Source organism: Lipotes vexillifer, unplaced genomic scaffold, assembly GCF_000442215.2.
Source record: "Lipotes vexillifer unplaced genomic scaffold, Lipotes_vexillifer_v1.1 scaffold1725, whole genome shotgun sequence".
Taxonomy (NCBI): Eukaryota; Metazoa; Chordata; class Mammalia; order Artiodactyla; family Lipotidae; genus Lipotes; species Lipotes vexillifer.
In genome coordinates, this window is record NW_006771840.1 from 24,876 (window position 1) to 48,799 (window position 23,924).

General features: G+C 40.6%; 1 protein-coding gene across 1 annotated transcript in view; it reads left to right on the forward strand.

Moving 5' to 3' along the window:
* Positions 1-23,924, forward strand: part of CUL5 (cullin 5) — a 104,034-nt gene that overhangs the window by 3,568 nt on the left and 76,542 nt on the right. Inside the window, exon 2 of the mRNA XM_007447212.1 lies at positions 16,813-16,922. Coding sequence (XP_007447274.1) covers positions 16,813-16,922 — 110 coding nt within the window. The remainder of the gene's footprint in view (positions 1-16,812; positions 16,923-23,924) is intronic.

The window sequence follows — 23,924 nt, forward strand, 5'->3', positions numbered from 1 at the left end:
GTCCTCTTCCTGTGTACCAGTAACCTGGTTGGAGTTAAGTTTATTGAATTTGTGGATGAAGAGTTCGAAGGGATAGCTAATAAGTTTATGAAAGATAACAAGGTTCAGAACTTTGCTGTGAATCTTGAAAGAACACAATGCGATAAAAACCACCTACTTATTTCATATTGGAATTTGATTGTAATAATAATTATATTTACTAAAGTAAGTGGGCTATTGCTGGGTTTGGGAAATCTTTTGGATATACAAATATTTGTGTTGTACAATTTTACATATACAATTATCAGTTGCTTGGGGGTTTATATCTCCCAAAACCTTTCAATATTACTGCTTTAAGTTTGCTGTTTTAACATATAATTCTTCTTGTTCCTTTACTTTTGCCGTACCACTTAGGCCTTCAGTGCACATTTTCTTCATTTCCAAGTGATTATCCTATTCCAAATAGCTGTTGTTGAAATCTTATTTTGTTAAACCTAACCCTGTTTAATTCTTAGCACATTACTTTATCCAGCTGTTTGAATGCCCTTAACTTTCTTGGTCAATAATACCACAACCTTTTCTAGTTTCCCCTATATTCTCCTCTTTTCCAAGGCACCTGCTACATTGCCTGCTTCCACTTGTTCTTGTTCAGCCTTCTTTTTCCCCCCAGGACTTAGCAGCATGTCCCCTGTTATTTTGTTTCAGTCTCCTTTATTCTCACTTCTATGAGGATAAGAAAGTTCACCTATCCCCCTCATATAAACTTAACCTGTACTCTTCTTTGGCTTCAAACCTCTGCCCTTTTCTCTCTTTCCGTTCACTGTCATAGTTCTTAGAAAAGCAGCCCCCAATTGCTTCTTTTATAATTCTTCACCTTTTTCCTTAATTTATTATGACTTGGCTCTCTCCGTACCCCCACCCAATTATATTAAAACTGTCAGTCTCAGGATCACTAGCAACCTCCTGATTACCAAAGGAGAGTCTCCCCGGATACATTCATCCTCTATTCTGATATTGTTGCTTGCTTGCTACTTAATGCTTCCCTTTTGGTTTTATGCCATTCTCTGCTTGGTTTCCTATCTCTCAAATCTCATGTGTTTTTCACCTCTTCTCCCCAGTATAATTATTTCTCAGGATTTAATCTTCATCCTTTTTCTGTCTTTGTACTTTTTTTTTTTCTGGGTCAGTCTTAACTCCCATGATTTCACTATTTTTATCTCTTAACTCTGATCTGAGGACTAGACCAAAACACAGTGCTGACCATATCACTTTCCAGCTCATTTTTTTAAAAAATATTTATTTATTTGGTTGCGCCGGGTCTGAGTTGCAGCAGGCAGGCTCGCTTCTTAGTTGCGGCTCCAGGGCTCCTTAGTTGCAGCTTGCCGGCTCTTTAGTTGCAGCACGTGGCTCCTTAGTTGCGGCATGCATGTGGGATCTAGTTCCCTGACCAGGGATAGAACCTGGGCCCCCTGCATTGAAGTCCCGCTCATATACCTTTGATAGTTCAAGTTCTTTGAGATCTTTCTAGCTGTGTCTTCTCCCTAATACCTCTCTCCTCCCTCTCCCCACCTCCTCTCTCTCTCTCTCTCCCTCTCTCTCTCTCTCACACACACACACACACACGCACGCACACACGCACACACACACACACCCTTACCCTTCCCTCTACCTGTCTGGTTACTTCTTGATTTGCTGCATACCAGAGTCTTCAAGACTTTTTATGTTTGCTGTTTTCGTTGTTGTTTTTTTTTTTTTAATATTTATTTATGGGCACGCGGGCTTTTCTCTAGTTGCGGTGTGTCGGTTTTCTCTCTCTAGTTGTGGTGCATGGGCTCCAGGGCACGTAGGCTCTGTAGTTGTGGCACTCAAGCTCTCTTGTGTGAGCTCAGTTGTGGTGTGCGGGCTTAGTCGCCCTGTGGCATGTGGGATCTTAGTTCCCTGACCAGGTATCGAACCTGTGTCCCCTGCATTGGAAGGCAGATGCTTTATCACTGGACCACCAGGGAAGTCCCTGTTTGCTGTTTCTCCTGTCAGGAATCCCCCCCTCAGTATTAGCCTGTCAAAATCCTATTTAGTCACCAAGACCCAGCCTAGATACCTCCTTCCTTCGTCTTTTTTTTTTTTTTTTTTTTTAATTTTTAAAATGTGTATTTTTTTATTTGGCGGTGCCGGGTCATAGTTGCGGCATGCAGAATCTCCGTTGCCATGTGCGAGATCTTTAGTGTCAGCATGCGGGATCTAGTTCCCTGAGCAGAGATTGAACCTGGGCACCCTGCACTGGGAGCGCACAGTCTTAACTGCTGAATCGCCAGGGACGTCCCCCTCCTTTCTTTTTAGTTCTCTCATTTGGAATTTAATTGTTGCTTACTCTGCACAGGCATAGCACTGCATCAATCTCTTCTAGCACTTAACATTTTTAAAAATTTAATTAATTAATTAATTAACTAATGGTTGTGTTGGGTCTTCGCTTCTGTGCGAGGGCTTTCTCTAGCTGCGGCGAGCGGGGGCCACTCTTCATCGCGGTGTGCGGGCCTCTCACTGTCGCGGCCTCTCTTGTTGCAGAGCACAAGCTCCAGGCGCGCAGGCTCAGTAGTTTAGCACTTAACATTTTGCCTTCTGTATTAGTTACAGGATATGTTTACATATATATCTTAACTCCCTTTCTAGATTGTAAGCAGTATTAGTTTAGGGACTTTATAATCCGTTGATGCTTTAACCATTTAGCGCAGTGATTACTCATGGTAGGTGCTCCATAAATGAGTGATAGTTGATTGAAAAGAGAAGTCTAGCACATGCATTGTAGATGCTCAGTAAATGAGTGTTGATTGGTTAAAGGGAGGAATTTTCTGCCTTTATTCCCTTCTAAGTAGATCTAGAGAGTGGGAGAGAGGGGAGTAGAGGTATAAAACCAACCCACAAGGCAATCCAAACTTAAAACTGAAATATGAAGGACACTACTTTTTTCAGTGGAAACTTTTTTACCCTTTGAGAGGAAAGAAAATGGAAATACAAAGGAGTGGTTCAAAGTGTGTGTAGAATTTATTTTTTATTTAAATAATTTTATAGACACATGTGCAAGGCACCAGGATGCAAAGATAATGCAGAACAATGTCCACGCTCTTTGGGAATTATACTACTACAGATACTAAAGGAGATGAAGTACTAATGATTTGTTTTAAGGCAAGAACTTTAGGAGTGCTACTATGTGTTGTATTGGTCCCTCATAGACATAGGAGATCACTTCTGGTGGGATGATCAAGGAAAGTTTTATGGAGAAAACATTGGAGCTGGATTTTGAAGAATGGGTAGACTTTTTGTAGGTGATGATTAGGGGAAAATTTGGTAGAACATGCTTGGCAAAGAATACGGATGTGATACCAAGATTTGAATAGTGTCAGTGAATGTGGTTAAGACACACAACTGGATAATTCTTTTTAATGTCTATTTAAACATAAATGAGAGCCTTATTTAGAACCTAACTTTTCATTGGGTTGATGGAAATTGCCCTTTTGAATGGACATCTAAGAGGAATGTGATCCTTAGGGCCACCTTCCTTCACTCCACTGGCCTGTCCTAGAGACCTGGTTAAATTTGACACTCACAGCTGAGGGAGAAAACCAATTTGAGGGTGTGTATATTGGCCATCACTAGAGGTGGGAGTGGGAATAGAGGACTAAATCATCACTTACTATAAAACTGTGATAAATATAAATGTGAAAATCTTTCATGTTCTGTGAAAATATAAATGAGTGAGCAGTTACCATAATCTGGAGGTGATATATGTAAATTAAAGCTACTAACAGGAAGTGACAGTTTAAGATACACTTTAGAGATCAGTCATTTATCAGTGGATTAGAAGAGAAGAATTTCAGACTGCAGGAGGGTTTCAAGAGGACACTAGGCATGCATCTGGTGGACAGAGAAGAAGGGTGGAGAAGAGAGACAGACAGGTGTTTCTTATTAGGTATTTTGTTAGGGTCCTAGTGAACCTAAGTTGTATCACAGAAAGTCATGGCTCTTGCCTTGGTATAGTAATAGAGTAAATTGGTGCCTGATAGGCTGTGTAAACAAGTTACAGCTCAGGTTAAAACGTTGGTCATTGTACATGGAGTACATAGAGGTAAATAACATCAAGGATATTTGATCTGTATAACTGGACTTGTTCATTCCACAGATACATTAGTATCCACTCTGTGCTGAATCCTATTCTAAGTGTCAGTGATACAGCAGTGAATAAGACAGACAAGGTCCCTAGTGTTTAGAGCTTATATGCTAATGCATAAATACTAACACCAAAGAAATAAGTTAACACATTGGGAAGTTTTTATAGTAATGAGGTCTGTGATGAAAACAGTATAATCAAGAGTGCTCAGAAGATGGTGCCACTATTTTACTTACTTATTTACAGCAGAAAATAATTTTTTCCCCTAAATACAGCTTTCAGTTATGTTCTGTTGAATTTTCCTTCCCTGCTATTTGATGACATTTCAGCCAGATCCCATAGTTTTCTGTTTTTTTTTAAAGTACTGTTTAGGGAATTCCCTGGAGGTCCAGTGGTTAGGACTCCATGCTTCCACTGCAGGGGGGCTTGGGTTCGATCCCTGGCTGGGGAACTAAGATCCTGCAAGCCAAGCGGTGCAGCCAAAAATTTAAAAAAGTACTGTTTAGTCTGAATTAAAATTTCATTCTCATAGCCAATCAAAGTAACTGTCCTACCTGCTCAAGACCTTGGCTCTGGATCTGCAGAAAGGAAAAGGGAATGGCATTCTTCTTAGGTTGGCTTGGGAAGGCTTCTCTGAGGTGACAGTGACACTGAGACCCAAATGATTTGCTTTCTAGGCAAAGGTCTGAGGTGCAGTGGTGAGCTTGGCATATTTGAGTAACACCTTTAAAAGGGTGGTGTGGCTGGAACATATTGAGAATTGCCAGTATTCAAATATATACTGTAGTTTTGTGGTTCTTTTGTTTAACAAGGATTGCAAATGTGGTTTATTTATTTGTTTGTTTGTTTTTTGTGGTACATGGGCCTCTCACTGTTGTGGCCTCTCCTGTTGCGGAGCACAGGCTCCGGACGCGCAGGCTCAGCGGCCATGGCTCACAGGCCCAGCCGCTCCGCGGCACGTGGGATCTTCCCGGAACGGGGCACAAACCCATGTCCCCTGCACCGACAGGCAGACTCTCAACCACTGCGCCACCAGGGAAGCCCACAAATGTGGTTTTAAATCACATAACTTGGAGCACTAGTGGCTTGTAAAGTTTATGGGAATCCACACATTCAAATAGCCAACCTCATAATTTACACCAAAGACCTAAAATATACAGATTGGTTTCCCTTTGAAAGTTATTAGAATGCCATCATTGGATATAATCCATAATCAATAGACCAGGAACTGTGCAGCGGCATGCGGGATCTTAGTTCCCCAACCAGGGATTGAACCCGTGCCCCTTGCAGTGGAAGCTTGGAGTCCTAACCACTGGACCGCTAGGGAATTCCTGACTGGGAACTTCAAAGAAGGAACAAATACAAATCTTAAACAACTAAACTCCTTGTGTTGTGGTAAAATATTATGGGCATGAAAGAATACAGGTGACAAAAAATAATTGTTGTCAAATGTGAGTATTATTTCTTGTTTACAACTTGTCCTTTAACTGTCTTGTACTTTTGTCATCATGAAGATGTAGCAAGAAGACCTACAGCAATAATAACTACATTCTTTGTTTCCTTTTAAATATGCAACATTTGACATCATTATAAAATATTGTAGTAATATTGTTCCCACAATTTGATGGGGTATGTTTTGTCCTGTCGTATAGGGATTTCTGGACATTTTCAGGGCAAACTAATAGGTCAATATTTGTATTATATTGTTGCAAAGTAAGTGAGTAATTTAAAAATGACTCTATTACTTTTTTTTTTTTTTTTTTTGGTACGCGGGCCTCTCACCGCTGTGGCCTCTCCCGTTGCGGAGCACAGGCTCTGGACGCGCAGGCTCAGGGACCATGACTCACAGGCCCAGCCACTCCACGGCATGTGGGATCCTCCTTGACCAGGGCACGAACCCGTGTCCCCTGCATCAGCAGGTGGACCCTCAACCACTGCGCCACCAGGGAAGCCCTCTATTACTTTTAAAACATTTTGCAAGCCAGTAGGGTTTTCTGTTTCTCATGTGTTTATTTAAGCACTTCTATTTTTTAACATAGTACCAAATTTTATATTTACACATAAGCAATTATACATCTACTCTTTCTTGAGATCAGGTAACATGGACTTGTTGTAGATGAATTTATTGCTTGAAAAAGCAGTTTTGAGTTTCAGTGGGAGGTGTGCAGATTTTTTAATCAATGATATATTCTAGAAAGATGTATATAGCATCTTTCATTACTGGCCTATAACACCTCCCTCCACTCCAATATATTACAAAAAATTATTTTTTTTCTGTAATTTACCTTCTTCCTAGTGCACGTTTGTTTTTCTTTGAAACAACGACCAGGGCTATAAATAAGAGATTGTGGGACTTTACTGTCAAAACTGTTTTAGAACTGATTCTTCTACTAGGGAATATTTTTCTGGTAAAGCTGAATGTATTTTATTTGGGTCTGGGCAACCAACATGTTATATTAAGAGATCCTGATTTCTTTGTACTGATTAGAGCAGGGAAAGGGAGCTGAACCTTTGTTCCCCTGTTTTTCTTTTCATTTTTCTTTACCGTTTTTATCCTCTCCTAATTGTTTGTGAGAAACTTTACACTGATTTTTTTTTTTTAATATTATTTATTTTGGCTTCGCTGGGTCTTAATTGTGTCTTGTGGGATCTTCGTTGTGGCATGCGGGATCTTTTTCGTTGTGGCATGCGGACTCTTAGTTGCAGCATGCGTGTGGGATCTAGTTCCCTGACCAGGGATCAAGCCCAGGCCCCCTGCATGGGGAGCTTAGAGTCTTAACCACTGGACCACCAGGAAGGTTCCTACACTGATTTTTTTTTTCCCCCTCAGCCCTCGGGGTTTTACATTAAGTAAAAAGCAATTCATTAGTAGATAAGCTTTTATGTTATTTAAAATAAAGAAAGAAGAAGGGAGAACGCAGGGAAAAAGAAATGAACCCCAAGAGTTATAACTTCAACATTTGCTTTTATTGGACAATACATCCAAAATGCATCACCTCTTATAAACCATCCAACTCAAATGCATTATTCCCCTGGCCTTTTTTTTCTCTGGTCAGTGATTCCACCAGCCATTCATTCAAGTCAGAAATCTGAGAGCCATGTTGTATTATCCAACAGGCAGAACAAGCACATGTCCATTATCCACAATTTAAGAAATACTATACTGGAAAGTGAATTACTTGAGGACCTTTCGTTTATGTGTCCCAATGACTAGCATAATTCTTCATGTACAGCAGGTAGTCAGATGTTTGTTGACTGAATAAGTGTAGTAATGAATGATTAAGAATCCCACCCCCAAAATAAGTTCAAACTCTTTCATTAGTAGTTATTTTTTGTCCTTAAAATTAGTTGTTTGGGTTTTTAAAAGTACAAGCATTGTCAGAATTTGTTAAAAAAATTTTTTTTACTTCTATAAAAGAAACCTAAAAGCCTTTTTTTTTGGTCTCATTTATGGGTCAAAAGAAACCTGAAAGTTTTAAAGGGAAGTGGAATGTGAAATTTTTTATTTCAATGGAAAAATGTGTCCTCCCACTCCCCCACTACGATTAAAGAGAAATATGTCTTTTATGTAGTGATGCTTCCACCTTATGGCTTCTAGATAATTGCCACTAAATTTTTATAATCATAGATTTTTTTTTTCCTTCAGTTTATAAGCCTGATGAGGTGAAGCCAAGGGCTGGATCTGGCCCATAGGTTAGAAGTCCTACCATTCCTCTTCCAGGAAAGGTCCAGGGAGTATTTAAGAATGTGGCTCTAACAGAACTAAACTACTTGGATTTGACCCCTTGCCCTGCCACTTACTGCTTGTAACCTTAGGGAAGTAACCTAACCTAATTACAGTGTACAGTTTTTTCACCTCTAAAATGATAATAATGTCACCTAACACCTAGGGTAGTTGTAAAGATTAAATAAATTAATATTTGTAGGTATATGTTTAGAATAGAACCTGACACATAATTGGCAATCAGATGTTGTTATAAGGTAAAATGATAAAAGTGATGGAGTGATCTATACTGAAGTTAAATAATAGAGGGTATAAATAGCTGAACTCATACTTTTTCACAGATCTCAAATGTTTGAACTACCCTTGGAAATGTAAACTAAAGATAAAAGGAAATGCTTTTTTGTGCCACATTTATCACATGTACAAAATTTATTGGTTTCTATAACCCCGAATTAGCCAAATGCCGTATATTTGTAATGAAAGAAATAGTAGAAAGTCTTGCAGTGGAATGATTAAGCAAAAATATAATCAGAAATTTTTTATCATTCCAGTTTCAAGCATCCTACTCTGATTACCCTCTCCTGTTTTTCTAACTCATTCTAGTGCTTTTATTCTGATCATCCAGCTCCACTATGGTCTCCAACTCATTGATTCTGCCTCATTGTTTAATGTCTGAAATCTCTGGGTTTATAGTTTTCACCAAATTAGGAAACATTTTAGCCTTTATTTCTTCAAATATTCTCTGAATCCCAAGATTCTGGTTATATGTAGATGATGTCATTTGATGTTGTCTCACAGCTCACTGATATTCTTTTTATTTTTAATTTAATTTATTTATTTATTGACATATAGTTGATTTGTAATGTTGCTTTAGTTTCAGGTGTACAGCACAGTGATTCAGTTATATATATTCTTTTCCAGATTCTTTTCCCTTATAGGTTATTACAAAATATGGAGTATAGTTACCTGTACTATAAAGTAGGTCTTTGTTGGTTATCTGTTTTATTTATAGTAGTGTGTATGTGTTAATCCCGAACTCCTAATTTATCCCTCCCTGATACTTGTTTTTAAACAACTTTTGTTTCTGTGATATTCATGCTTTCTGCTATTTTCTTAAATGTGTGGAGTGTATTCATAATAGCTAGTTTAACATCATTGTCTACTAAAACTATCATCCACGTCATTTCTGGGTCAGTTTCCATTTTTTGGGTTTTCTCTTGATTGTGAGTTTATATTTTCCTGCTTCTTTGCCTGCTTGATAATTTTTGATTGGATGCCAGACATGTGTTTTATGTTTTAGGGGCTGGATTTTTAATATTTCCTTTAAATATTTAAATATTTTGGCTGTGACACAGTTAAGTTACTTGGAATCAGTTTGATCCTTCTGAAGCTTGCTTTTAAATTTAGAGTGGGTCCAAACAGCACCGAAGGTACGGCTACTTTGGTGTCATTATAAATGCAATACCTTTCTGAAGACTGCCAGATGCCTAGCCTATTAAGGAGTGTTTCCACTCTGGCTGGCAGAACGTGAACTATTACTAGCCCTGTGTGGACTCTGGTGATTGTTTTGTCTACTTTCAAATGGTTATTTCCCCAGTCTCTGATAGTTTTCTCACTCACATGTATAGGTCAATATTTAATAGTCAGAGGCTTGAGGGGAATCCTCTACATATCTGCAGAGCTCCCTGTGTGTGCATTTCCCTTTTTCCTGATACTCTGTGCCATGCATTTTCATCACCTTGGCCTCCACAAACTCTGAACTCTTGTCTCCTAAACTTAGTGAAACCACCAGGCTGTTTGGGGTCCCTCTGCTTATGCTCAGTCCTGGAAACTCTAGGGCATTTGTAGGGCTCACCTTATTTGTTTATCTTTTCTCAGGAAACACTGTCCTGTACTCCCCTTTGGTTTTCCAGTTGTTCAAGCAGGAGGAGAAATCTGGCACCTGTTACTCTATCCTGGTTGGAAGCAGAGGTCTCTGTCTTTCATCATCCTGTTGTCCTTTCTCTTCCCCTTACCCAGCATAAATTCTCTGTTCAATCATTATAATCTCTCCCTGGAATACACTTTTGACTCCTTTGCTCCTCTTGTTTCACTGGGGAAAACCACAACCCTGGATCCACCTCTTCACCTTTTAGTGCCATCTATGCAGTTGAATGTTGCAGGAGAAAAAGATACACACATGCTATTTTCAGTTTAAATTCATGACCACAAACTATAATTGAGCCCAGTCACACTGTACTTCCATAGTCATTTATTCTTCCACTTTCCTAGATGTCTGTTTCACATCTTTTCTCAAAATTTTGGCACCTCCTCCCCCATCTTCCATGGCATTTTCATTATTTCCATATCACTGAGAAGCTGATGCAATCAAAAAGGAACTTCTCACAGTGGTGTGGTGCCACATCTACCCTCCTACCCACATCTGCACATACCATGTACTTTACCTTCTCCTCTTAACATTATAGTCAGTTCCTCCATCTGTGCATTAGATTCCATTCCCTTTTGCCTGTCCAGGGCATTTAAAATTCTCCAACAATTTCCTTCTTTTCTCCTACATCATCAGTATTATATCTTGGAACATACTTATCAGTATACAAACATACTGTATTCCATCTAGATGGGTGGGATGGGGGGGGAGGGAGGTCCAAGAGGGAGGGGATATATGTATACATATAGCTGATTCACTTCACTGTACAGCAGAAAATAACACAACATTGTAAAGCAATTATACTCCAATAAAAAAAAATTTTTTTTTTTTGATTCCCTCTCACCCTATCAGTTATCATGCTGTTTCTGTGCTCCCTTTTTTTTTCTTTTTTTTTTTGCGGTAGGCGGGCCTCTCACTGTTGTGGCCTATCCCGTTGTGGAGCACAGGCTCCGGATGCGCAGGCTCAGTGGCCATGGCTCACGGGCTCAGCTGCTCCGCGGCATGTGGGATCTTCCCAGACCAGGGCACGAACCCATGTCCCCTGCATCGGCAGGCGGACTCTTAACCACTGCGCCACCAGGGAAGCCCTGTGCTCCCTTTTATAGCAAAAACTGTCAAGAGTTGTGTGTACTTTTTCCAGTCCCCACTTGCCGCCCCCCCCACTTAATTCTACTCCAGTCTGGCTTTTGTCTTTACACCCTACAAAACCTGCCATTGACAAAATCTCAGTGACCCTCATATTGCTGTTTCAGTGGTTGTCTTACATCAGGGGTCCCCAACCCCCTGGCCACGGACTGTTAGCAGTCCTTGACCTGTTAGGAACCGGGCTGCATAGCAGGAGGTGAGTAGTGGGCAAGCGAGCGAGTGAAGCTTCATCTGCCGCTCCCCATTGCTTCCCGTCGCTCGCATTACTGCTTGAACCAGCCCCCCTCCCACGTCCCCCCACCCCCCATGGATAGATTGTCTTCCATGAAACCAGTCCCTGGTGCCAAAAAGGTTGGGGACCACTGTCTTACATGATCTATCAGTAATGTTTGCTAAAGTTGATTACTCTTCCTTTCCTGATCAGCTTTGTTTATTAGTTGGTTTCCGGAATACCACACTCTTGGTTTTCTTGCCACCTCTTTGGTTGCTTTCTCTTTCCTTTCCTAGTTCTTACTATTCTCCCCTACTCTTAATGTTAGATACCTAAGGACTCAGGCCTGGCCCTTCTCTATTTATATTTACTCCCTTATTGATCTCATTCAATAACAAGTTTTAAAACCCATCTGTACTCTGATGACTTCCAAATTTTTATTTCCTGGTCAGACCTTTCTTTTAATTTCTAAATTTGCTTATTGAACTGCCTGTTCAACATCTTCAAATGGCTGTTTGATAGATGTGTCAAATGTAACATCTCTGCAGCTATACTCCTGAGCTTTCCTTCTTAAGCCTGTTACATCTACAGTCTTTTCCATTTCAGTTGATGGCAATGCCATACTTCTTGGACATGTCAAATCACAAAACTAAAACAATTTAGTAACGAGTTTCCCTTTATTCAAGGGAAAATAATCCATGGATTGGAATAGTACAGTGCCTAACAAGCAGTGGAACACTCTTCCTGAAGGATTTTGGGGAAGAGTGAGGTTTTTTTTAAATAAATTTTTTTATTTATTTACTTCTGGCTGCATTGGGTCTTTGTTGCTGCATGCCGGCCTTTTTCTAGTTGCGGCGAGCGGGGGCTACTCTTTTTTTTTTTTTTTTGGTACATGGGCCTCTCACTGCCGCGGCCACTCCCGTTGCGGGGCACAGGCTCCAGATGCGCAGGCCCAGTGGCCATGGCCCATGGGCCCAGCCCCTCTGCGGCACTTGGGAAACTCCTGGACCGGGGCACGAACCTGTGTCCCCTGCATCGGCAGGCGGACTCCCAACCACTGCACCACCAGGGAAGTCCAGGGGGCTACTCTTCATTGCGGTGCATGGGCTTCTCATTGTGGTGGCTTCTTTTATTGCGGAGCACGGGCTCTAGGCACGTGGGATTCAGTAGCTGTGGCTTGTGGGCTCTAGGCACGCAGGCTCAGTAGTTGTGGCACACGGGCTTAATTGCTCCATGGCATGTGGGATCTTCCCGGACCAGGGCTCAAACCCGTGTCCCCTTCATTGGCAGACAGATTCTTAACCACTGCGCCACCAGGGAAGTCCGAGCGAGTTTTATAGAATGTTAGAAGAGACAATACAGAAATAAGGCATGATTGGCTAGGAGGTCAGGGATTTCCTTATAAGGTAAGCAGGTCCTATTTTTTAGGTAAGGTTAGCTAGCTAAAACTGAGAGGATTGTGATTGGTGTTATGTTTCCTTGACAGTGAGGTGTTTCCCATATGTGCAGGCTGATTTAAGTTTAGATTTTTGATGTGGGCTGAGCCAATGGGGTGGCCTCCGTTTTGCTGTTCCAATATACAAATTAACTTTACTAGCCAAAAACCTTAGAGTCAGGCTTTATTCCTTTCTCTCATCCCAGATGCCTGCTGTCAGGAAATCTTGTTAGCACTACCTTTAAAACATACAAAATCTAATTACTACTCACTACCTGCACTGCTACCACCCTGGTCCATGTTACTATTATTTCTAACCTTGCCTCCTACACTCATGTGTAACACTTGCCCCTTTAATGTATTCTCAGCATAGCAATCAGGAAGATTTAAAAATATAAGTCAGATCATGTCACTTCTTGCTCAGAATCTTTTAATGGTTCCCTATCTCACATATAGTAGAAGCCAAACTTTTTGCAATGGCCTTCAAGGCCCTACAAGATCCAGCCCTATGTTGCTTCCCTGACCTCATCCACTCTCTCCTCTGTCCTTATTTTGCTCTACCTTGCATACATCAGGCATGCTTATACCGTAGGGTCTTTGCAATGGCTGTTTCCTCTGTCTGGAATATTCTTCTCCCAGTTATCCCCCATGGTCAGTCTCCTGTCAGCTTCCCCATGGCCCATCTGTGTGTTTGAGAAGAAGAGTGCCTCTGAGGGAATTAGTTGTGCTGTAAAAAGTGAAGGATAGAGGGACAAGGATATGGCAAATGTTGAAATCCTATTGGTGAAAGAGAGCCAGTGGGTGAGATAATCTTAGACTTATTAGCTATTCTGAGTGGTAATGAAAGACTTAAGCAGAAGAGACTTGTAGCACATCAGTAAAGATGAGGCAACCTTTAGTTAGCTATTGGAAAAAAATTCATAAATCAGGGTTCATAATTTGAAGGTGTCTTCGCCTATTAATATCTTTTGTAGATAGTAGGTTTGGTGTCCTGCTGCTTAGTTTTTTGTTTTTTGGTTTTTTTTCTGCGGTATGCGGGCCTCTCACTGTTGTGGCCTCTCCCGTTGCGGAGCACAGGCTCCGGACGCGCAGGCTCAGCGGCCAAGCCGCTCCGTGGCATGCGGGATCCTCCCGGACCGGGGCATGAACCCGAGTCCCCTGCATCGGCAGGCGTATTCCCAACCACTGCACCACCAGGGAAGCCCCTGCTGCTTAGTTTTGATTTAATTATATGCTTTTCATTTTAACAGAGAATAGGTCAAAGAACTGCTTGAACATCGTTTCTGGAATCTATTATAAAAGCTTAATAGGAAAATTCAATTATTTAATTTCTCCTTTAACTATTAGAGGAAAATGTTTCTGTAGTTAATCTTATATGTTTCACCAAATAAGAGACAGTGTTTCCTGTCATTTTACCATAGCTGATAGATTTCAGAGCCTAACCAGTATTTATCTCATACCTGTTTAGTCTTCTGTACCTTTTTGATTTTGATTATTTATTTATTTATTTATTTATTTTCTTTTGCGGTACGCAGGCCTCTCACTGTGTGGCTTCTCCTGTTGCGGAGCACAGGCTCTGGACGCGTAGGCTCAGTGGCCATGGCTCACGGGCCTAGCTGCTCCGTGGCATGTGGGATCTTCCCAGACCGGGGCACGAACCTGTGTCCCCTGCATCGGCAGGCGGACTCTCAACCACTGCGCCACCAGGGAAGCCCCTATTTTTTATTAATTTAAAAAAATATAAATTTATTTATTTATTTTTGTGCTGGGTCTTCGTTGCTGCGCGAGGGCTTTCTCTAGTTGCAGCAAGTGGGGGCTACTCTTCGTTGTGGCATGCGGGCTTCTCACTGTGGTGACCTCTCTTGCTGCAGAGGACGGGGTCTAGGCATGTGGGCTTGCTTCAGTAGTCGTGGCTCAGACTCTAGAACGCAGGCTCAGTAGTTGTGGCGCACGGGCTTCATTGCTCCGCGGCATGTGGAATCTTCCCGGACCAGGGCTTGAACCCGTGTCCTTTGCATTGGCAGGCAGATTCTTAACCACTGTGCCACCAGGGAAGCCCCGTTTTTTATTTTTAATTTCAGGATTTACACTAAGTTTAATTTTGTAAGTTGCCAGAATCGCTTATGGAAGTAGACCTAGTTGACATTATAAAATATTCTCTTATTAAGAGGGTATTATGTTTCTCCATGTCATAGTCAAGAAAAGATTTGCATGTCCTTTCTGTCGTTCTTCCATATTTGTTTATTTGCACACCCTTTTCTCAGAGGGAAGAGTAAATGAAGAAATGATGGTTATAGGAAGATATTAACAGAAAAAGTGTAGCCAGCCATGATTAGTACACGAAGTATATACCATAGGATCTCAAATCTGACTGAATTTCTCATTAGCCAACACTAAGGAAAGCAAAGTTACCTACATGATTCACTTAAGTTCATAAGATAAAAACAAACTAGTTTTTCAGGGGAGAAGCACAGTTAATCCCAGTACTAAATTTTGAGTATCTCCCATGGGTCCCTATAATAAGAATACTTTGTGATAAAAGTAGGTACCTGGGGCAAGAAAGTACAGTAACTTTTAGGATCAGCTGTGTTTGTAGATGTAAGAAGTATCATTTGCTTTCACAAGAGTTTAATGTTAGTCAGTGGTTCTTAACCTTTTTGGGGTCACAGACCCCGTAACATTTTTATGTAGTTTTATTGTGAATTTGCTAAACATATAAATTCTGAACTCATCTCAAGAGATTCTGATCCAGCCTGTCTGTGGTAGGTTTTATAAAGGTATGTGTAAGCACCATCCTAGGTGATCCTGACGTAGGTTCTTGTTAGACCATATGTTTAGAAACTGCTTCTGGAATATAATTTCAGGGAGTTCAAACATTACGTCAGTACATGGATCTTATCTCATACGAGTGAACAACATTCTCAACAATTATATGGTGAAAACAATAATGTGATTCATAGGGGTGTTTGGTGCTGCTGTATTAGAAAATTAATGATTTTTGTTGAAATTTATTGATCAAAGCAAGTCACATGGCCATACCTAACTTGAAAAGGAACAATACTCATGAGTAACACATGTGGGATGCCCCCCCCTTCTCTTTTTAGTAATGAATTGATTTTTTCCCCTTAATATCGAATCACTTTCACATCACTGGAATAAACATACATGATTATGAGGTATTATTTAATTGTTTAATTTACTAATATTTTTAAGACTTTTGCATCTATATGTTCTAATTAGATTGGTCTACAGTTACCATTTCTTGTCCTCACCAGTTTGGTATCAGGGTTTTGTTAGCATTATAAAATGAGATGAGTATCTTTCTGGTTTTTTTTCTTCCTCAACTTTCAGAGTTTATATGGATTTTTGATATACTTTTTGTGAGGAGTTTAGGGCACAGTCTCTACACACAAGACCACCCTCACTTCTGACATCAGCTGCAAATTTGGGAGGTTCCCAAAACGCTGAGGTTCAATAATTTGTTAGAAATATTCATAGATCTTACTGAAAACTGCTTTGCTCATGGTTATGGTTTATTAAGGGAAAGGATACAGATTAAGATCAGCTAAAGGAAGAAACAGTGTCCAGGAGGGTCAAACACAGAGCTTCCCTTGTCCTCTCTGGTGTTGTCAGGTCACATTTCTCTCCTTCCCTCATTAAATGACAGGGCATATCAGTACTGCCAGCCAGGGAAGCTCACACAACCTTTGGTGTCCAGAATTTTTATTAAGGCTTCATCATGTAGGCATTGCTCACGTGGATAATCTCAATCTCCAGGTTGATTTACCCAAACCCCTTACCCTAAGTCATACTGTTGCTATTTCTGGATTGGCCTGCTCCCTAAGACTATATGAGTTTGCCAGTCCCCTCCCTGAATCACATGGTTAGGTTATCCAGTGTGACCCAAGGCCCCAGGCTAACAAAGACTCTCTTATCAGATATAACATTCTTAGGGCCCAAGGATATTACCTACTAGAAGCCAAGGGCAAAGGGCAGACCGGCTCTTTGGATAAGACCAAATTCTTTGCTACACACTTTCACATAACTGTCTTTTTTCTTTTATGGTTGTCTTCCTGTGATTCTTTGATACCAGATTAAGTTATAGGGATTCCATTATGGAAAATTGGTTCTTTTGAATTTCTTTAGTTGTCTCTTATGAGATAAAAATAACAGACACTTCTGATTTAACTGCACTTAAATTACTCTTTTTTTTTTTTTTTTTTTTAAGAATAAAGGTTCTCTTCAGTTTGAAGACAAATGGGACTTCATGCGTCCAATTGTTTTGAAGCTTTTACGCCAGGAATCTGTTACAAAACAGCAGTGGTTTGATCTGTTTTCGTAAGTAATCCATTCATTCTACCTTTTTGATAACATAAAGGAAAATTTGGTGGCTATATTCAAATGGAATATTGGCTCCAGATTGGACTGTTTAGCTGTTTGAAATTATTACTGATTGTGTTGAGGGTCCCCAAGACCACCCCTAGGTTCAGTGGTTTGCTCGGAGGACTCGTAGGACTGAACATAAAGTCATACTCACAGCTATGATTTATTACAGCTAAAGGATACAAAGCAAAATTAGCAAAGCGAAAGGTATATGGGGTCAAGTCTGGGGAACAGGCACAAACTTCCAAGAGTATATGGGGTCAAGTCTGGGGAACAGGCACAAACTTCCAAGAGTACTCTCCCAGTCGAGTCACACAGGACGCATTTAATTTCCCCAGCAACAAGATTGACAACATTTGTGATATGCTGTCACCAAGAAGCTCTTTGGAGACTCAGTACCCAGGGTTTTTACTGGGGGCTGCTCATATAGGCAGCCTCTGCCTGGCATGTACCAAAATTCTAGACTCTCAGAAAGAGCGGTGTTCAGTGTAAACCGTGTTGTTTGTACAAACAGGTTAGGCACAGTGAGCCATTCTCATCATCAGGAAAATTTTCTATCAGTGTAGGAAACGGTCAAACATTCAAGTTCTCAGATCCCAGCCAAACAGGCTTTTCTAAGGAATACAGTCTCAGATCTGTTATGTTAACTCTTAGCCTTTGGCCAGAATGTCTTTACAGCAAAATTATTACCAGTAGGACACCATCCCTGCCCCCATCCCCACCCCCATGTGCAGCAAGGTAAGACCAACTTGTAGTATTGATCTCAGTTATGCCTTTTAGAGGGCCTAAATTTAGTTAGTTAAAATAAATCCCGCCAGCCATGAGGTTTATCTTAGAAAAGCAGGTGGCTTTCTCCTTCAGTTTCTGTATGGACCTTTTACATGGCCTGAGGCATCAATTCAGGCAAAGCACAACTATGGCCATAAAGTTGAATTCGACCTGAAAATTTTCCAGGGTTGAAGCAGTGTCATGATAGGGTACATACAAAAAGAAGTATAATTTCAGAGGACCCACATGGTACCCCTGGAAACAGAGTTTGCACTTTTTTAGGGTACTCCAAGCAAGGCATAAATTAGATAGTATGGGTTAACAGGGCCCTCAATGTGTCCTCCCATGGGGCCTTTCACTTTAGAGTTCTCAGTCTAGTTCATTTAATTCAGTTCAGGCCTTGTTTTCAGACGGACAACCTGAAGGCCTTTCACTTTAGAGTTCTCAATCTAGTTCATTTAATTCAGTTCATGCCTTGTTTTCAGACAGACTACCTGAAGGCAATTAGTTCCAAACAGTTTGTTTATCCACGACACCATTTCATTTGCTTCATAGTGTGCATGACATTTAGAGGTGTTCTTTGTGGAAGGTGTAGGAATTGGGGCTGCTCACAGCCGCCTCAGAGTACTACTAGGTGTGATTGAAGTGCAGCATTCAGTTTGAATTCAAAGCACTCACAACAGCATGGAAAGCCAACACAAGGAGCAGGGAAAGCTTTCAAGAATACTTATGAAAAACAAAAATCATTCGTGTCCTTCTCCCTGGTGCCTCACCAGGTGCTGAGTTTTATTTTTTCTCCCTTATAAAATCAGTGTGTCCCATTCAGTAATGAAAGCTTTTCATATTTTTCCCAACCACCCAGACCTGGAGGAGGAACAAAAACATTTTTACAGAAAAACATTTTTATACAACTTAACTAGAAAGACATATGTTTAGGAATTGGTCTGGATGAAATCCCAAATTTTCAAAAATTTTCATAATAAGTTTACATCACTCCCCCACCCCTTTTGTCCTGACCATTTACCTAGTGAGCAGCCTGGAAAAGATCAATTCCTTTCTGGAGATAGCTGTGTTTAATAATGAAGTTGCCTTACTAAGGTGTGTGTGCAAGGAAGGGTGATGCAAAGGTGAGGGAAATAAAATCAGGTTATTAATTCATTGTTGAAAACTGCAACTAATCCAGAAAGCTGGACACAAGTCCATAGCAGTGAAACATCCCTGAGAGGGGATCATGAATCCAGTCTGTAAGGAGCGAGTATGCTTTCTCCCAACTTGCAGCTTTTAGCAGTAACCACAAGTTAGGAATACACTTTAGGTCTGTATATCTGATACAGAGGCTATCAGCAGCTTGATTTCAGATGGCCCCGTCAGAGAATGAGCCCTTTTCTGTGGGCATCTGCAAGTGATTTAGATCTTCCAGCCAGAATCCATGACGTTTTCAGTTTATGGCTTCACAGAGGGTGTCTTAAATCTTCAACAGTCCACAAGTCAATGTCCTGTTCACTGAGCATATGCCTGCTTTAGTTCAGCACAGCTTGTGTTGAGGTTTAAATAGCCCAGTGTCAGACAATATCAGGTTTCAGCTTAGAGTTAGATCCAAGCAATTAGGATTTGTGAATTCAGGATTCCAAAAAAGCCAGTGACTCTTCTCGAGCAGTGCCAAAGCCAAGATCCTGCAGACCAGTCGTGTTCTAAGTCGAAGTGACAAGACTTTTCTAATCCCCTTTTGTTTTGTCAGTCTTAGAGTTCAGATTAATCCACTCAGTAATATGCACATCATGCTGGAAAATCATCAGCCTTTCAGGGTCCAACATCTGATTTCACAAGAGCTCAGTAGCAACTAAAAACTGCTTTTTAGGGGCTTCCCTGGTGGCGCAGTGCTTGAGAGTCCGCCTGCCGACGCAGGAGACGCGGGTTCGTGCCCCGTTTCGGGAGGATCCCACATGCCGCGGAGCAGCTGGGCCCGTGAGCCATGGCCGCTGGGCCTGCGCGTCCGGAGCCTGTGCTCCGCAAATGGGAGAGGCCACGACAGTGAGAGGCCCGCATAACGCAAGGAAAAAAAAACAACAACAACAACAAAAAAAACTGCTTTTTAAAACTCCAGAAGTGTATATCTATTTGGAAATTTCTTATGTTTTCATGTTGTCTCCCTTTTCTCTGAGATGGCAATAAGTAGAAATAATAGTATCCATTATGGAGATTTATTTATTCTGTTTCCAGTACTCAAACAGTTCAAATTCTAATCCTTTCACCAGCAGTAAAAAGCAAGGAAATTGTGTCTCAGTAACTTTTTTAAAAAAAAATTATTTATTTACATTTTATTTTTGGCTGCGTTGGGTCTTCATTGAGGCGAGCGGGGGCTACTCTTCATTGTGGTGTGCGGGCTTCTCCTTGTAGTGGCTTCTCTTCTTGAGGAGCTCGGGCTCTAGGCGTGCAGGCTTCAGTAGTTGTGGCTTGCAGGCTCTAGTGCGCAGGCTCAGTAGTTGTGGCGCGTGGGCTTAGTTGCTCCGCAGCATGTGGGATCTTCCCGAATCAGGGCTGAAACCCGTGTCCCCTGCATTGGCAGGTGGATTCTTAACCACTGCGCCACCAGGGAAGTCTGTCACTAACTTTTTAATTTGCAACTTTTCCTGACTGATGTGATCCCTCTAGCATTTATGAAAGTACAAGCATATAATATTTTATATCTTTATTTATTATACATCCAGGTGCAATAACCAAAGAATACAAAGCCATCTTTAAAACTTCCCCTGCCTCTTTTTTCTTATTACGGATTTATTCAAACTCCTAGCAAGAAATTTAGCATTTACAATATTAACATTACAGTTGCTGGGAGATCCTGACCGGAATGTAGGAGGCATGGAGAGGTTGCTGAAGCAGCAGTAGTTAGGCTGAAGAAACAGCTGGAATAGTTTCCTCTCCCTTGGTTATCTAAAACTTTTCTCCAGCCCTGCGACCTAATGTAACTATTAATTCCTCCTGCTTGGAGGAGAGACCAGCACAAACATTTAACATTTTTGGTCCACCTGAAAGCTTATGTTTGAGAACTTTTGGGCCTTTTCTCCTCTTATTTGGAGGCAAGAATAAAAACCAAAGTTATCATCCATACTGGGCTTTTTCTCTCCTCACTTGGGTCAGCATGGCCAAAGCAGCTAGAAGATTTAATGAGCCAACTCTCTTGGGGTTAGATCTATCATTTTCAAATTTCATAGGTGACTTTTACCTTTCTCACAGCAGATAGCAACTCAGCTGCTGATTCATACCACGTTTGATTTCATAGCCATACAAGTAGCAGAGGTTCATCATACTACCACTTAATCCTTCCTTTTCTCAAGCAGTGCTTTCACCATGTTTAATGAATCCCACGTCTGACACCAACCATGTCAGTGGTCTTAAGACCCCCAGGTTCAGTGATTGTTAGGAAGACTTACAGGACTCAGCATATAGTTATATTCATGACTATCATTTATTACAGTGAAGGATACAAAGCAAAATGCAACAAAGGTGCATGTGGTAAAGTCCAGGGGAAACCAGGTACAAGTTTCCAAGCATCTTCTCCCAGTGGAACATATCCACTTAATTCCTCCAACAACTAATTGGGACAACACATGTGAAATGCTGTCTACCAGGGAAGCTTCTTTTTTTGTTGTTGTTAATATTTATTTATTTGGTTACACCCGGTCTTAGTTGCAGCTCGCAGGCTCCTTAGTTGTGGCTGGCAGGCTCCTTGGTTGTGGCACGCTGGCTCCTTAGTTTTGGCATGCAACTCTTAGTTGCGGCATGCATGTGGGATCTAGCTCCCTGACCAGGGATCGCACCTGGGCCCCCTGCCTTGGGAGCGTGGAGTCTTATTCACTGCGCCACCAGGGAAGTCCCCAGGGAAGCTTCTTAAAGACTCGGTGCCCACGGTTTTTACTGAGAGAGCTGGTCACAAAGGCAGCTTCTGCCTGATGTGAACCAAAATTCCACATCCTAGAAAAAAAGCAAGTGTTGAACATAAATCAGATTTTTTACATAACAGTTTAGGCACAGTGAGCCATTCTTATCAGGAAATGGTGAGAACTCTCACAAAACCCAAGTTCCTATATGTCAGCCAAGGGCCAACCTTGCAACCATGTCTTCCTAAGGATAGTAGTTTCAGACTTGGTATAATTTCTGTGTGTGTGTGTGTGTGCACTAGTAAAATACTATATCAATGAGTTGAAGATGTATGACTGAATATACACATTAGCCTGCTGTGCTCATTTTTTCTCTTTATCATGGAAGAAAATAGTCTAATCCTAAATAACATAGAACTTGTTGCATAATATTAATTTATATCCATGATTCTGCCTTTTGAGAAATTAGAATTCAATAAGAAGCAGCTGAGACCTTTTAAAAATTTCATAGCATTCATGTATATGTATATATTTCTTAAATTATTTGATTAAATGTATTTTAGGAACAACGTATTGAATGTGGTAGGGTTTTTTGTTTTGTTTTTGCCAGTTTGTATTAATAATATGATTTATCATGTAGAGTAATGCTTGTTCTCTGTGCATTCCTGACTGGAAAAAGGAGCATAGTGTGATGGTGTTTCCTGCTTAAAGTATACTTCTAAGCAGAAATAGTACTTGCTACAGTTAGTGGCCTCAGCACATCGTTTTTAAAAATCCTTGATCTCCTTGGAGTTACCCAAGGCTGCTCAATATGTAATCCTTTTAAGTTAAAGGATTCCTCTATGTCTTATCATGCCACACCAAAATTATAAGACCTACATTAATTAAAATCTTTCCAAATTTTAGCCTATTTAGCCATATTAATTAATAACCTTTAGGTTAGTTATATCTTTCTAAGTCTAAGGTACTAAAATAATGTTTTGGTATTAAACTACATTTACTGTTTGTTGCCCTTTTCTCATAACCTGTATCATTATTTTTCAGCAGGGGTACTGTTGGTGTTTTGGGTGGTTATAAGATTGTTCTGCATACTGTGACATGTTTATCACCTCTGGCCTTTACCCTCATAAACTCTAGTAGTGGATACTTTCTGTGTACTCCTCTCCCTACCCCTCATTACTGAAAGAAAAAAAGCTCTCACTTCCAAATGTCTGAGGCAGTACCTCCCTCAGTTGAGAACTGCTGCTTTAGATACATGTTGTTTGGTTTGACTCTGATTTGTGAAATTGAGGCTAAAATTTAAAAATAAATTATTTTCAACTTGTGAGACTTTATTTTTAAGAAAATTCATCTTTACTACAAATAATTTTTTTAATGTTTTTCTTGTTCTTAAGCTGGTTTTTAGGATACCACTTTCTCCTGTTTTTTCTCCTATCTCTTGTCTACCTCATCTCAGTCATCTAAGCTGATCCATCCCTTTTGTGCCTGTTAAGTGTTGGTTTCCTTCAGAGTTCTGTTTTTTTCTTATTCTTTTAACTGAGTTCTCATCTATTGAAGCAATCCAGATTATTCTCCAAACTTCCATACCCATGTGACCTATTGTTTCCTGCATACTTAAGTTCCATAAGTACTCCATATTTAGAGTGGTGAAAATCTGTTATTTATAGTCTCAAACCAAAAGTCTGGAAGCTACCATCAACCTCCTGTTTTTTTACTCCTTCATATCCACTTGATTACTAGATTTCATATACTTTTAAGTACCTCTTGAATTTCTTTCCATCCCATCTGTCTTTTCCCCCAACTCTCTTGCCTGAATGATTACAGTAGTCCCGTACTTTCTTTGTTGTATTTCTAGTTATCTATTGCCACACAACAAATTACCCTGAAGATTAGCAGCTTAAAACAACAAACATTTATTATCTCACAGTTTCTGAAGGTCCAGAATCTGGTTGCAGCTTAATTGGGTCTTTCTAGCTCAGTATCTCTTAAGAAGTTGCAGCCAAGCTCTAGGCAAAAGAACTAGGCCTATATTCAACTAGGAGTGAATGATCTTCAAAGCTTACTCATGTGATTGTTGGCAGGCCTCAGTTCTTCACTAGCTGCTCAGTTCCTCACTGTGTAGAACCCTCCTTAAAGCTGTTTACTGTGTGGCAGCTTGCTTTCCCCAGAGCAAGAGTGAGTGTTCCCAAGACAGAAGTCATGGTGTTTTATAACACAATTTTGGAAGTTACAAACCATTATTTCTTTTCTTTTTTTTTTTAATTGGAGTATAGTTGATTTACAATGTTGTGTTAGTTTCAGGTGTACAGCA